The 14,926-nt window shown below is 36.4% G+C and overlaps 1 protein-coding gene across 1 annotated transcript in view; it reads left to right on the top strand.

Annotated features, from left to right (window-relative positions):
* Htr2c (5-hydroxytryptamine receptor 2C) overlaps positions 1-14,926 on the top strand; it is a 201,520-nt gene that overhangs the window by 98,083 nt on the left and 88,511 nt on the right. Inside the window, exons 3-4 of the mRNA XM_028773875.1 lie at positions 4,385-4,489; positions 7,617-7,933. Of these exons, the coding sequence (XP_028629708.1) occupies positions 4,455-4,489; positions 7,617-7,933 (352 nt within the window). The 5' untranslated portion in view covers positions 4,385-4,454. The remainder of the gene's footprint in view (positions 1-4,384; positions 4,490-7,616; positions 7,934-14,926) is intronic.

The following is a 14,926-nucleotide window of genomic DNA, read 5'->3' as shown; positions in this document are numbered from 1 at the left end:
CTCTCTCTCTCTCTCTCTCTCTCTCTCTCTCTCTCTCTCTCTCCCTGATTCTTTAGGCCTTTGGACCTCAGTGGTCTCATGGATAAGGTCCAGTCCTCCTGATTTCCTGATTACACTAGTCATATCATATGAGAAGAGCAGCTCACAGCACTCCCACCTGTCTTCTAGTTTCTATGATCTTTATGTCCCCTTGCTATGATGTTACAGACAGAAAACCTTTTAAATCCTGAGCTTTAGTTTTGAGCATTGAAAAAGAATAAAATCACACTTTACATGCAATGTTACGTATTCAGTTCTTAAATGATTTATCATATAAACTCAGACAAGGGGTGGACACAATGGCTCAGCCTGTAAAGTTGACTACAACCAAGTTAGATGACCTGAGTTCAATCTTCAAGCCCCACATGGTAGAAGGAAAGAAGTAACTTCTGTTAATTTCCCCCTGAACTCAATACCTCTTCCATGGCATGCATCTGAGTATACAAGCACACACACACATACACACACACACACACGCACACACACACCACACCCAATTCCCACACAAGTAAAATAAAAGTCACACAGGAATCAACTGTTTACTGTGTAATCTACAGTATAATAAGAATTCCACATCAGATTTACTTTCTTCAGTGTGAGTAAAAATAGTGTGCTATATCATCAGTGATTACCTGACAAATTTTCAAGAAATCTGAAGGTAAAAACCAATCTGAAAGAATTAGTTTAAGAGGATATTTGATCAAAAGACGACCAAGTTTTTCCAAGTTCTAAAGTTCTTTCTTCTTCAAACATAATGTATATATAACCACAAGCCCATTCTCTTCCATTAAGATTTTATTCTTTTTCAAGTCTCCTTCACCCCTTCCCCTAAATCAACTACTTTATACACTGTACTTGACTAATTAATTGAAATGGAAAGAAAATACACACACAGACACACACACACACACGCACATGCACACGCACACGCACACATCATGCACACATATATGCCCACACACAAAATATTTTAACTTTGTTTCGTTATTTTTAAGATAATTATTTATAATTGTTTTACTTATTTTGGTGAATGGCATGGACTTTTGACAGTTTGACATTTATTTCTGAATACTTAGTAGTGATCTTATTTTGGTCCAAGTATTTCCAAGTGTTCGCATTAGTTTTATGAACTCAGCTAATGACAGATGTAACCTATTAACATACAAGTGTAGTTTTAATTAGCAACATTTAAATATAATGTTTACTGTTTCAGTGTTTGGATTTATGTTTAAGAGGCTTGCTAATTAATATCTGCTATAAATCATGGTACTAAAAACCACATGGAAATATATATTTGTCCCCGATTTTGCCTAAGCAAAATCTGTTATTGATATTTAGAGATCTTACAATGCTTTAGAGATAGCATCAAAATGTCTGTGATAAATGCTGGAGGAAGAAATAAGAAATTGATATGAATAGTTACTGATAGTAAATTCAATTTTGTGATTTAATTTTTTATTATTGTTATCATCATTATTATTTCATACTTGAGAAAAATAATTAAATTTAGGTTTTCCCATCCCCTCACTAGCTTGTGCTTAAGTGTCCACAGTTTCTAGGGGAATCTAATAGATTCTAATTAAAGGGTAGCCAACTGATTAACCTTCTAAAAATAGTCTATAAAAATTCATAAAACCCGAACCTTCCCAAGTTTAAATGGTTGACTTACAAATAAAATATGAGACATGTAAATCAGAAAGCATTTTTGTTTGTTTCCCTTGTTAGTTATTGGAGCCTTGAGGAATTTTGCATTCTCTCTCTCCTTTGTAATTCTACAAGCACTTATCATTTCAAATATATATGACATTTATTATTGCGAAGTATTATATTTTATAATGAAGCAGAATTTATGCCAAATAATTCACATAACTTATCCCTCCTATATTGTGTCCCTAAACCCCCACAAACACTTCAAGACAATTTACCATGTGGTTTAGTCAATGTTAAAATGTAAATTTTTATTGATAGAGGAAGGGCATTTGCCCCTTTATATTGAAGAAAAATAAGACAGAACTAAAACAAATTAAAAGAAACTAGTTTTAGCTGCATGAGAAGACACGACTTTGATTGAAAGAATTTTATTTAATAAATTGTGAATCTATTGTAAAATAGTGTTCATAATTACTGTTTTCTTAGCAAAACTGGAACCTAAGAAAGTGAATGCTGTTCAACATTTTTATCTGTAATTCTAAGGGAAATAATATATAGTTGGTCATTTTCTAAGAAGACAGCATTTTCTGAAGTAATAGTTAAATTATACCAGGGCTGAGAATGTTTATAAAATGTTTCAAGAGATGAGGAGCATATGTAGCTATTGCAAGAGCAATTGATATTGTTCAAGTGTAATCCTTTTGGCACATACTGCATTTTACACCATCATTGACTGTTAACTACAATAATTGGTGGATATGTGAAAAAATAAATGCTAAAAAATGTTTTCAAATTTTTAACATTATTTTTAAAAGACTTGATATTTTAGAGAGAGAAAAAAGGGAAAGGCTAAACAACACTCATATTTATTTAGCAACTTTTCATCACCTCAAAAAGAAGGAGGACTGGTTGTCTGGTGGAAGATAAAATGGCCTAACAGTCTCTAGAGGTCACTCTCTCACAAAACATTTTGAGTCCTTAGTCACTAGGAAGTCAGATTGCATATATTCACAAGAGTAAGGAAATGTTTTTGATAGAATTGAAAGGTAAATGTTGAAGAATAAAGGCAGACCATATTAATTAATGATTGGTTTAGTTCTGTGATAGAGGAAGTGTATTTGTCATTAATTAATTGATAATTTGAATGGCTAGGAAAAGAAAATTTAAATAAGATGAGAAATAGGGAATTACATTTTGTTCTAGTGAAATTTTAATTCCAAGTTTCTGAAAGAACCTGAGATCACCAAAGAAATTATCAAGACAGATTTTTATTTTTATATACCTTGAAAATACAGATAAACTACATAAAATGGATCTTGCAATATTATGTTGTGTTCTCAAGCATTTCATGTCCCCTCTCTTATATGCATTTCAGCATACACACATGCACATATGTACACACATACACACACGTATACACGTGTGCACACACATGCACACACACACTTCTTCTGATTGCCAAATTGGTACTTGCAAACTGAAAAATGTAACAGACGTTAATCTTGAAATCACTTTATAAGCTTAGGAAGAATAGATTTATTAGCTATGTGTTTGGAGTGGTAAAAAATTTAGTCAAACCCAAACTCAAAAATACAGTAGAGGCATATACATATAAAGAACACAGCGATTTGACTTCTCTGTTCTTAGTTACAAGTCTCTATGAAGAAAACTCTAAAGCTCACTTTGTTAGTCACAGTTTCCTCAATGTCAGTGTAAAGATGGATCGTTGCAGGTTCTGCTCAGCAAAGATGCATTAATTTTTCTGGACAATTCAATTCTCAACCAGCATTTAAAAATATGGAATATAGTAATAAGTGATCAGTAATCTAATGCACGGTTCGTGATATCTCAAACAATCCTTTCAAAGATAACTTACAGAAACAAAAAGTATCCAATCTGAATTTTTTTATAAGCTGCTCGAAGATATAGTGTCATCTCTCAACCCACAAAAGAAGCTAAGAGTGTTATTTCAATCATCTAATACAAATGACCTTTTATTTTTAAGTTTCAATACTACCTCATCTGCTTGGGCTGTGATATTTCATTAACTACTACTAACTAATTGTTACATAAAGAGACTGCTCTACTTAGAATGTATGATAAACTTGCCTAGTGTAGTTATATTGTTACAAACCACTTATTGCTGCCCTCTGGTGGATATTATTGGTTAATGCAAAAGTATAAATATTAAAGTGAATTGTTCATTTTGAAGAGAAACAAAACTTAGAAATTTATAAAACTTATTTGTGTTATAAAAATTTGTGAAATTTCTCATCATCTTTTATTTTGCTATAAGATGAAACCTTTTAATTTTAGAAATGTAAATTAATTTTAAATTTTGTTTCCCCAATGACTTGCAAATCTCAAGGATCTATGCATAACTCCCTTTGCAAAACATTGATTTGAAGCTCTGTTTGCCCTAATGAGAGAATATGCAGTATAAGGCACACAGCACTAGACCCTAAACAAGAAATTTTACAAAATTAATAGCTTTGTGCCTATAAGTGAGAAAAAAATGCTCCTAGCCATTCTTTATTACTTCCATATAACAACATGTTTCCCTGTTCTTTAAATGAAGTATTGACTACCTTAACACTAAATATGTTCATTTGAGTTCATTTAATTGTTTGATATGCAGCTTATTTGATATTTTAACTAATGTTCTTTTTTCTTTTCTTTTTTTTTCTCTCCTCAGGGAATGAAACAATTCTGCTAACTTCCCAATTCTCAGTTTGAAACTTTGGTTGCTTAAACCTGAAGCAATCATGGTGAACCTGGGCAGCATGGTGCACTCAGTCCTGTAAGAATTCTGTTGCTTACTTTAATAATAATTTAAAAACCTAGTTACTTTTATGGTTGCTTACTCAATGATATCAAAATGCTTGCATAAGACCAGGCTACTCTATGACCTGTATCAAAAATATGAATATTTTATATTTAAAGATAATAAATGGGAATAAGAATAATCTGGCATCTAAATTTTAAAACTCATCTACTCAAATGATATAGGGATAATAGCCTCAATTCCACTTATGCTAGTTTTTATGATTGCTTATATCATGGGTAAGGCTTAGAGAGTTTCTACCTCTTTCTTTCTTGTATGAACTGAACAATTACAAACTTCAAATGGCTGCTTATTGCAGTGCTGTAAACCTATAGTACTGACACCAACGTGACTGGGACAGGATGGTTACAAGACTGAAGTCAGCCTAGGATAGATACATGCTGAACTGGAGAAAAAGTGAGAAGGGGAAGAGAGGATGTTCTTATAAGCAACTGATTTTGTAAGGAATAGCAGAGGATGCTAGAGATCTGAAGGCAGGGATTGAGGATGTAGCTGATCAGGCAGAACACTGTCGTCGTGACTGAAACAATAGTTGAATTCAATAGAATTCAATGTAAAGTCAAGTAAAGAATCAAATACAAGAATAAAGTCACTCTAAGTCTCACTTAACCCAAACCTACTATTTGAGGAGTATATAAACCCTGAGCAGAATAACCGAGAAGTCCTGAATCCCTTTGCTGCTACATAATAACTGAAAATAATAAATAGATAGATAGATAGATAGATAGATAGATAGATAGATAGATAGATAGTAGATAAATAGATCTCATCCAGAATAACCAGTCACAAATGATGTTTTCAAACAAGAATTTTTTTTAAATCATTTTATTAATTTACATTTCAGTCATGACCCCCACTCCCAGACCCCCTCCCATAGTTCCTCATTCCATTCCTCCTTCCCCCTGCCTCTGAGACAGTACTCCCCACTCCAGACCTCCCCTTTTCCTAGGCCCTGGAGTCGCTCAAGGATTAAGAGCATCTTCTCCCACTGAGGCCAGACCAGTCAGACCCCTGCTGTATATGTGCCAGGGACTTCAAACTAACCCATGTATGCTGGATAGTGGCTCTGTCTCTGGGAGCTCCCTGGGGTGTCGGTTAATTGACACTGATGGTCTTCTTATGGGATATCTCTCTCCTTCAGCTTCTTTAATCCTTCCCCTAATTCAACCACAGGGGTCCCTGACTTCAGTGCAGTGGTTGGGTGTACATATCTGCTTCTGTCTCAGTCAGCTGCTGGTAGGGACTTTCCATGCCAGGATCCTGTCTGTAAGCATAGCATAGTAGTGTCAGGCCTTGGTGCCTCCCCCTACACCATGAGACAGATCCCAAGTTTGGCCAGTTACTGGACCTCCTTTCCCTCAGACTCTTCTTTATTTTTGTCCCTGCAGTTCTTTTAGACAGGAACAATTCTGGGTCAGGAATTTTGACTGTGGGTTAGTAACCCAGTTCATCCACTTGAGGCCCTGTCTATCTACTGGAGGTAGACTCTTCAAGTTCCCATACCCCAGTGCTGGGCATTTTGACTAAGGTCACCCCCTTGAGTCCTGAGAGTCTCTTGCCTTCTGGGTCTCTGGTATTTTCTAGAGAGAACCCCCCACACACACACACACTTCCCATCTGCCCTGAGGCTGCATATTTCCATTCTTTCTCTTAGCCCTCTGGGCTTCTTTCCTGCCCCTCCCCATTTGTTCCTCTTTTCCCCTTCTCTTCCTCTCTACCACCCAGATCTTTCCCTCCCTCCCCATATTATTTTCTTCTCCCTTCTAGGAGAGAGAAAATTTTGAACGTAATTGTTACCTTATTTTTATCAGGGAAGATACATGTGTTGGTTTTGTTGGACACACCTTAGGAGCTAGTATTTTGAGCAAATTTTTGTGTTTCTAATGTAAATAAATCTCATCACTATGAGGGAAAATAATTTGAAATTAACAGAAGTGAAATACAAATATCTCCCTTGTCTTAGATTGCCACCTAACCTGAAAACCTTACTAGTAGACACTAATGTAAAAAAAAAAAGACAATGCAAAAATACGTATTTGAAATGATTTAAGAGATTTAATTCCTACCTCTGCCCATAGGAATTAATCATCTACACATATTACTCTTAAATCTAGTTACGTCCTAGAAAACCAAGGACACAGTAGGGAGCATTAAAGTTTAAGGCACAAGGCAAGAAGAAGACAACCATCAGAAACTCACTTCCCATACATGAGAACTTGGAAATACTTCTAAAAAGAAATGCATGTGTATTGTTGTCACAGTGGCTTTCAAAACAATTCATAAAATTGTTCTGATAAAGTCTTATACTTTCTTTTAAATTTAGAACAACACAATTCAACTTCCAAGTAACTTGTCTGGCCACTGGATCCTTTAAGGAACTTTCCCATTATTTCTGACATAGCTGTCTTAAAAAATAGCTCAAAGAAATGAATATTTTAATTAAAAAAATAAACCATTAAGTCAGTCTCTGAAAGACAAATGCCACATATTTTCTCTCATTTGTAGAGCCTTGACTTCAATAACACTTAATCATGCATGAACAGACAACTTGAAAATAAAATCAAAACTGTCTCAGGAACAAAGAGGTCTAAGGAGAGTGAGGGAATCTATTGAGGTATGGGAGGAAGACATACTCAAAGTACCTTCTATACTTGTATGAAAATGGTCTACCATAATCCAACATAATAAAATAAAAATCTAAAAGAAAATAATAAACTATCACACCGAGCCAAATAATACTGTGTTTTTGGACAACAGTAATATTTAATACTTTAATATAGTCTGAAAGTAGACCTTATGATGGCCCCTGGTCCTGTCATTTACTTGGCTACATTGACTTGGAAAATGTCAAAGCCCCTTTTAAACTCCATTCTTTGTTTTTTTGTTGTTTTTTTTGTTTTTTTTTTTAGCTACATAATGAGAATAAATCAGTCACTCAGGAAAAGATAATGATAAAAATGGGAAATGAGGAGGATGGAGGTCACAGTGGTGGGAGGGGGCTACAAGCTACTGTATAGTATAAGTTACCTAGTGTGTGTAAACAGAGCCTGATTTTCTTTTTTCTTTTCTTTTTAATTTTCAGTGTGCACCTGATCGGCCTATTGGTTTGGCAGTTCGATATTTCCATAAGTCCAGTAGCAGCTATAGTAACTGACACTTTTAATTCCTCCGATGGTGGACGCTTGTTTCCATTTCCAGACGGGGTACAAAACTGGCCAGCACTTTCAATCGTCGTGATTATAATCATGACAATAGGGGGCAACATTCTCGTTATCATGGCAGTAAGCATGGAGAAGAAACTGCACAATGCTACCAATTATTTCTTAATGTCCCTAGCCATTGCTGATATGCTGGTGGGACTACTTGTCATGCCCCTGTCTCTGCTTGCAATTCTTTATGGTGAGTACAATTCTATTCATTTCTCAGTCTCAGATTGTTCCGCAGGTTTGAAATAATCCTCAGGATATAATTCATACAGTTAGTAATTTATAGAATTTGAAAAACAACGAATAAAACCAAAATGTAAGCAAGAAAAATGATTGGATATGTTGAGATTTATAAAATAAAATTTTAGCAGAGCTTTCAGAAGTTAAAACACCTATTTTATAATATATTGAATTCATGCATGAATTCTTTATTTGCAAGTGTCATTTATAAACCATACAAAATGGGATTGTGGCAAAGTGGCACTCTGACCTGTATTTGGGCCAACACACTTACCATCAGTGCATCTCTAATACACAAAAGAAAAACAAAACTTCTCTTCTTTAATAATTTTATTTTAAGAAATGTTTCTGAGTGACATATATTGAACCCAGGGCCTCCTTTGCTCAAGGCAAGTGCTCAGTCATTGCTATAACCCCCAGCATATGTCATCTTTTATGTTGACAAGCTAAATAGTTGGTACAAATTATGTGCTTAATAGGTATTATTCTTTTTTCTCATGCAGTCTATAACTCATGGTTTTGTAAGGAAACAAAGTATAAAAATTAATTTCTGAGCACATAAATGCAAGTTCATATCACAATCATAAAACTCAGCATCAATGATTTTCAAGAGGCTTTAATTTTTTTCTTTGATTTTCTGCCATCTGTTTGCTTTGTTCATTTTAATCTATGTTTTCATTTTAGCTGGTACTTATGATTTTAGAAAAATCAGAATCATATTAAAGTACTGGTCAAGAATACTAGATTGTCTTCCAGAGGACCTGAGTTTGATGCCCACTACCTATATGGCAGTTCACAAATATTTCTGACTGCAGTCCCATGAGATCTGATGCTTTTTTTCTTACCTCTGCAGACAGTAGAGCATGCATGTGGTGCAAACATATATATAAGCAAAATACCTCCCTACACAAAATTAAAAGAAAAGCATCAAATGTTTAAAAATATTAATAGTAAATATAAATCAATGAATCAAAGCTCATGTGCAATTCCTGCCTCAGATTCCCAAGTAGCTCTCACCACAGGTATATGGTATTTGTCTTTCAATAAGTACCATAACTACAAAATTTGAAAATCAAGTTCAAATTTAATTGTTAATACGTGGAAATCCCCATTTAACTTTAATTTTTAACATACTTAACTTCCTGTAGAGTAAAAGGGAGATGTCCAACGACTTCTCCAAATGCATAATGGAATTGGACAATGAAGATATTACTAAAATAAGTCTAGTCTAAAAAAAATATTATTAGGAAGCCTAAGATTGATCTAAAAACACCATAACAAACTAGACTGAAAAGTTTCCAAGTTGAGCTTCAGGTGACAGACTGAAAAGTCTGCACAAATCTGAAGAAAAAGTAACTTCCTGCAGGTAGAATGGAGTGAAAAAGATAAAGTAAACAAGAGAGGCAGAATTGTCAGTGCAGTGGCGAAGAAGTTAAAATGTATTTTACAGGACAGGAATGTCACATATAAGCACCACCAACTCTCCTCATACTGCCCTCCACTCTTCACATAAAGCCCTTGAAAGAAACCACACTGCTACAGTGAAGATGTGCTTGAGCTTAAAACCTTAGAAATCAGCAACAAAGATGTAAATACCCCCCAATTGTATCATTACTATAGAATAAATCACAAATGAAGACATTTGCTGCAAACTTGATCAAGATACATCAGACCCTGAAAAACAAATATCGCTTATTTCCCATCATATGAAGAGTCTAGAGTTATTAATACAACAAACAAATGATATGAAAATATAGTGATATATATTTGAGAAGAGGAAGAATAAAATTTTCTTAAAGCAACCCTGGAGAACCACAAAGAAAGTCCAACAAATACAACAAAGAAAGGTAAATACAAAACTCAAAGAAAAATAATATAAATAATTGATTTGACAAAGAAGAGAATGAAGAAATATATATTCAGTTCAGAAGTAAAAACCTGATTTTTTAATAATTTATTTATTTTTCTCAAATCATAATTCATTCACACAGGGGTTATGAACACAGAAAGGCAGGATGTGAGGAAGGTGATGACACTGGAGAATGGTGTTCACGGGGAATAATATATCTTTCAGAACAGGGTATCGGCTGGGTGAAGGTTCAGGGGACAGGTCACTATGACTCTGCCTATGACTCACTTTTCCTTAACCTCGGAAAAACCCGTTTTTTCAAAAGGAAAATTGTAGCCAATTTAAACAAGGAGAAAGAGAGATTATGTATAGAGAAAGTCAGTATAGCAATGGAGAAATAACCAGAAAATATTAATCTTTCAGATCTTGAGATTGTTTTGTAGCGTCACATACACATCACTGTGCAGACTAGGTGAGGGATAATAACTGGACTGTAAAAAAAGATTAAATATAATAAAGAAAAAGAAAACTATTTCTCTAGAGAATACAAAATTTACTCATTTAAATATGAAAACAGGAAATATAAACATGAGAACCAGAAAGGCAATTTCAGCAGAAGAAATAAATTAATAAAAAAATGAACACCACTATAGTTTCACTCTGCAATTCTATCAGGTATTTGACAGATCAGGCATTTATAGTATTCCAAGCATTTCTTCAGAGCATTAAAAACAGGGATTTTGAATAGAATGAAAAGAATATATCTGAAATCAATATCACAACCACACTGAAGTGAGTAATACTTAAAAAAAGAACTTGATAATTTCAAAGCACTTTTGTTCATTATATCACCAATTTATGGACAAAGAAGATAGTAAATTAGTGAACTTTAAATTTTACATTTGATTTTTTTAGATTTGATTTTATCATTGATACGTGGCAGATATTCCAAGATGATATTTCGTGTATTCTGAATTTTGAAGTATATCCCATATATTAGAGTTTTCTTAAAGCTAGGTTTCTTTTTATTTTTTCAAATAATTTATCGATTCAATTTTCTTTTTTCAATATCATTTTTATTCAATCTGTTTTTACAGTCCAGATTTTATCCCCCTCTCAGTTCACCCTCTGACTGTTCCACATCCCATACCTCCTTCCCTATCTCCATGAGGATGCCCCCATCCTCCCACCTCTCATCCCTCCAGACCTCCCCACTCCCTGGGGCCTCCAGTCTCTTGAGGGTTAGGTGCATCTTCTTTCACTGAGGCCAGACCCAGCAGTCCTCTGCTGTATATGTGTTGGAGGCCTCACATCAGCTGGTGTATGCTGCCTGGTTGGTGACTCAGTGTCTGAGAGATGCCGAGGGTTCAGGTTAGATGAGACTGCTGGTCCTACTACAGAGTTACCTTCCTCCTCAGCTTCTTCCAGATTTTCCCTAAGTCAACCACAGAGGTCAGCAGCTTCTGTCCATTGGTTGGGTATAAATATCTGGATCTGACTCTTTCTGCTGCTTGTTGGGTCTTTCGGAGGGTGTTGGGTCTATTGGACGGCAGTCATGATAGACCCCTTTTAGTGAGCACACCACAGCCTCAGTGATAGTATCAGACCTAGGGGCCACCAGATGAGCTGGATCCCATTTTGGGCCTGTCGGTGGACCTCCTTTTCCTCAGGCTCTACTCCATTTTTGTTCCTGCAGTTCTTTCAGACAGGAAAAATTATGGGTTAGAGTTTTTGACTGTGGATGGCAACCCATTCCTCATTTGATGCCCTGTCTTTCTGCTAGAGGTGGGCTATACAAGTTCCCTCTCCCCATAGTTGGGCATTTCATCTAAGGTCCCTCCCTTTGAGTTTTGACAGTCTCTCACCTCCAAGATCTCTAACACATTCTAGATGGTCCCCCAGTCTCCTACCTCCTGAGATTGACTGTATTCTTTCTGGTGATCCTCAGGACTTCAGTCCTGTTCTCCCCACCTGATCATGTTCTCGCTTCCCCTCCCTGTCCCCTTTCCAACCCAGGTTCCTCCTTCCCCCATCCTGTGATTGTTCCCTCCCACATCTGTCCTCTCCTCCCAGTCCTACCCACCTTTACTAATTCCTCCTCCCATTATTTCCTTCCCTTGTCCTCAGAGAACAGGAATGCTTTCTTGGATATCACCCCACCCTGAGACATTCAGTTGTAGTAAGCCTAAGCATATTCTTTCCCATTGAGGCCCAACCAAGCAGTCCAGTTAGGGGAAGGGGATCCAATGGTAAAGACATCCCCTGCTCCAATGGTTGGGAAACTTGCCTGAAGACCAAGCTGCACATCTGCTACAAATGTGTAAGGGGCCTCGGTCCAGCTCTTGCACACTTTTTTTGATTGGTAGTACAGTCTCTGTGAGCCTCCATGGCTTAAGATTCTTATTCTTGTAAATGAAGTTAGAAAACTGAAAAGGGGAAAGGAAATAACAAAATGTGTGTTATATAATTAATGTTCATGAGGAGACAGAAAGAGAATAGAGCAAGAGGAGATGAAGGATAAGAAGACAAGGCTCTCTAAATTAACAAGATCAACACAAATATGAACTCACAGAAACTGGGAGCATGCAATGCTCCTACATGGGACTATTCCAGATGTGATGCTAGAGCTTACAGAAGTGTACACCTGCCCCTATCCTTGACCTATATGTTATTCCCAATTGATAAGCATTTACAAATAAAAATACAGTTTATTCCAAGGGAATAAACTACTCTTAATGGTAGGCTGTATGTCCAGCAAGTAGAATTCAAACTCAGTGGCACCTTTGGAGATTCATTATCTCATAATGTTATGTCACAGGGCTCTTCTTTTTGAAAATAGTTTTAAATTTTATTTTATTATTTTTATTTGATTTATATTGTTTACTTCTCTCTTTTGCTCCACGGACCTTTTGTGTGTGTGTATATATATATATTAGGGTTTCCAGTTTAGTATTTTTATGGGATTCCTGGGTGTGTGAACTAGTCTGTGTTCCTTGAACTTTCCCTTGGGTTTTTCTCCTTCTGTTTGTTTTATCTAATTCTATTATGTTTGTTTTCATATTATATTATTATACTAGATTAGATTAGATCATTATTTTATATTGTATTATTATCCCATAGAAGCCTCTTAACTTTCAAATGAGAGAGAAAAGGGTTTGCTCCAATTGGAAAGGGAGGTTAGGAGACTAGAGAGGAGTAAAGAGAGGGGAAACCACAATCAGGATATATTATGTGAAGTAGAAATCGATTTTCAATAAAAGGTAAAAGCTAATATTCATCTCATAACTATAAATTTCTAGTGATTATAGATGATAGACAGATAGGTGATAGATAAATTTCTATATGCATGAATATGAACACTTGGGCTCTGCCCACAAACAGCAACAAAGACATCTTAAAGAAACTACTGATCCAGGGAGGTGAAGAAAAATAACAAAAAACTTGAACAAGAGAGGTGGATAGATGAATCACTAAGGAGGACAAGCAAATATTAAAAATAATAAATAAATAAATAAATAAATAAATAAATAAATAAATTTGGAAAGACATCTATTAACCAGATTTTTGAAATAAACTGAATTTCACTTCAAATTATCTCTTACCATTACAGTATAATTCATTATGTATGTTTTCATTCACACAGTGTTTACAGTAATATTATAAGCTCATTCCATCTCCAAATGCTAACAGAAGTTAGGCTCAAAATTAATTAACTGGAAGTTTTTTAAATTATATATTTATTGATTGATTTACATCCCAAATTCTATTCCCTCTCATCCACTCTCTCAGAGATCACCCTCCATTCCCCTCCTCCACTTCTGAGAGGGCAGCTTCCTCATATCCTCCCACCTTGGTGCATCAAGTTTCTGCAGGATTGGGTTCATCCTTTCCTAATGAGACCAGGTGTCTTAGGATTTTACTGCTGTAAACAGACACCATGACCAAGGAAACTCTTATAAGGATAACATTTAGTCGAGGCTGGCTTACAGGTTCAGAGGTTCAGTCCATTATCAAGGCAAGAGCATGGTAGCATCCAGGCAGGCATGATGCAGGCAATACAGAGTTCTGCATATTCATCTGAAGGATGTTAACAGAATACTGACTTCCAGGCAGCTAGGATGAGGGTTTTATAGCTCATACCCACAATGACACACCTACTTCAACAAGACCACACCTAATAGTGCCATTCCCTGGGCAGAGCACACACAAACCATCCATTACACCAAACAAGGCAGCCCTCTGCTATGTGTGTTCCTAGGGTCTCAGACCAGCCTATGTGTGCCCTTTGGTTGGTGTCCCAGTCTCTTGGAGCTCCCAGGGGTCCAGGTTAGTTGACACTGTTGGTCTTCCTGTGGTGTTCTCATCGTTTTGTCAGCTTTCAGTCCTTCTCCTAACTCTTCCATAGGGTTCCCTGACCTTTATCCAAACTTTGTCTTTGAGTATCTGCATCTGTCTCTGTCAGCTGCAGGGTCGAGCCTCGCAGAGGGCTGCTATGCCAGGCTTCTGTCTGCAAATACAACATAGCATCAGTAATAACGTCAGGGATTGGTGCCTGCCCATGAGATGGGTCTCAAAATGGGCTGGTCACTGGTCAGCCATTCCTTCAGTCTCTGCCTCATTTCATTTTTGTCCTTGCATTTCTTTTAGACAGTACCAATTTTTGGTCAAAATTTTGTAGGAGGTTTGGTGTCCCCATTCCTCCACTATGGGACCCTGTTTGACTACCACTGGTGGTCTTTTCAGGTTTTGTATTCCCACTGTCAGGCATTTCAGCTAAGGTCACCTTCACTGACTCCTTGCAACTTCTCTCATCCTGAATCTCTGGGACGACCTATTTCTGGGTCTTCAATTCAATTACATTGACCAACCTGTCTGTTTCTATATCTATTGTTAGCATTCTGTCTAAGCTCCACCCCACAGTTACCTGGCAACACCCAGGTAGGCCTGCCCACTATAAAAGGGGCTGCTTGCCCCCTCCTTGCTCTTGCCTTCCCTTGCCCTTCCCCATTCCCTTCCTCCTCTCTCTCCAGGGGCTCATGGCTGGCCACTATCTCTCTCTCTCTCTCTCTCTCTCTCTCTCTCTCTCTCTCTCTCTCT

This window comes from Grammomys surdaster, unplaced genomic scaffold (assembly GCF_004785775.1).
Source record: "Grammomys surdaster isolate TR1022 unplaced genomic scaffold, NIH_TR_1.0 236, whole genome shotgun sequence".
Classification (NCBI taxonomy): Eukaryota; Metazoa; Chordata; class Mammalia; order Rodentia; family Muridae; genus Grammomys; species Grammomys surdaster.
This window is presented reverse-complemented; position numbering and strand designations above follow the sequence as displayed.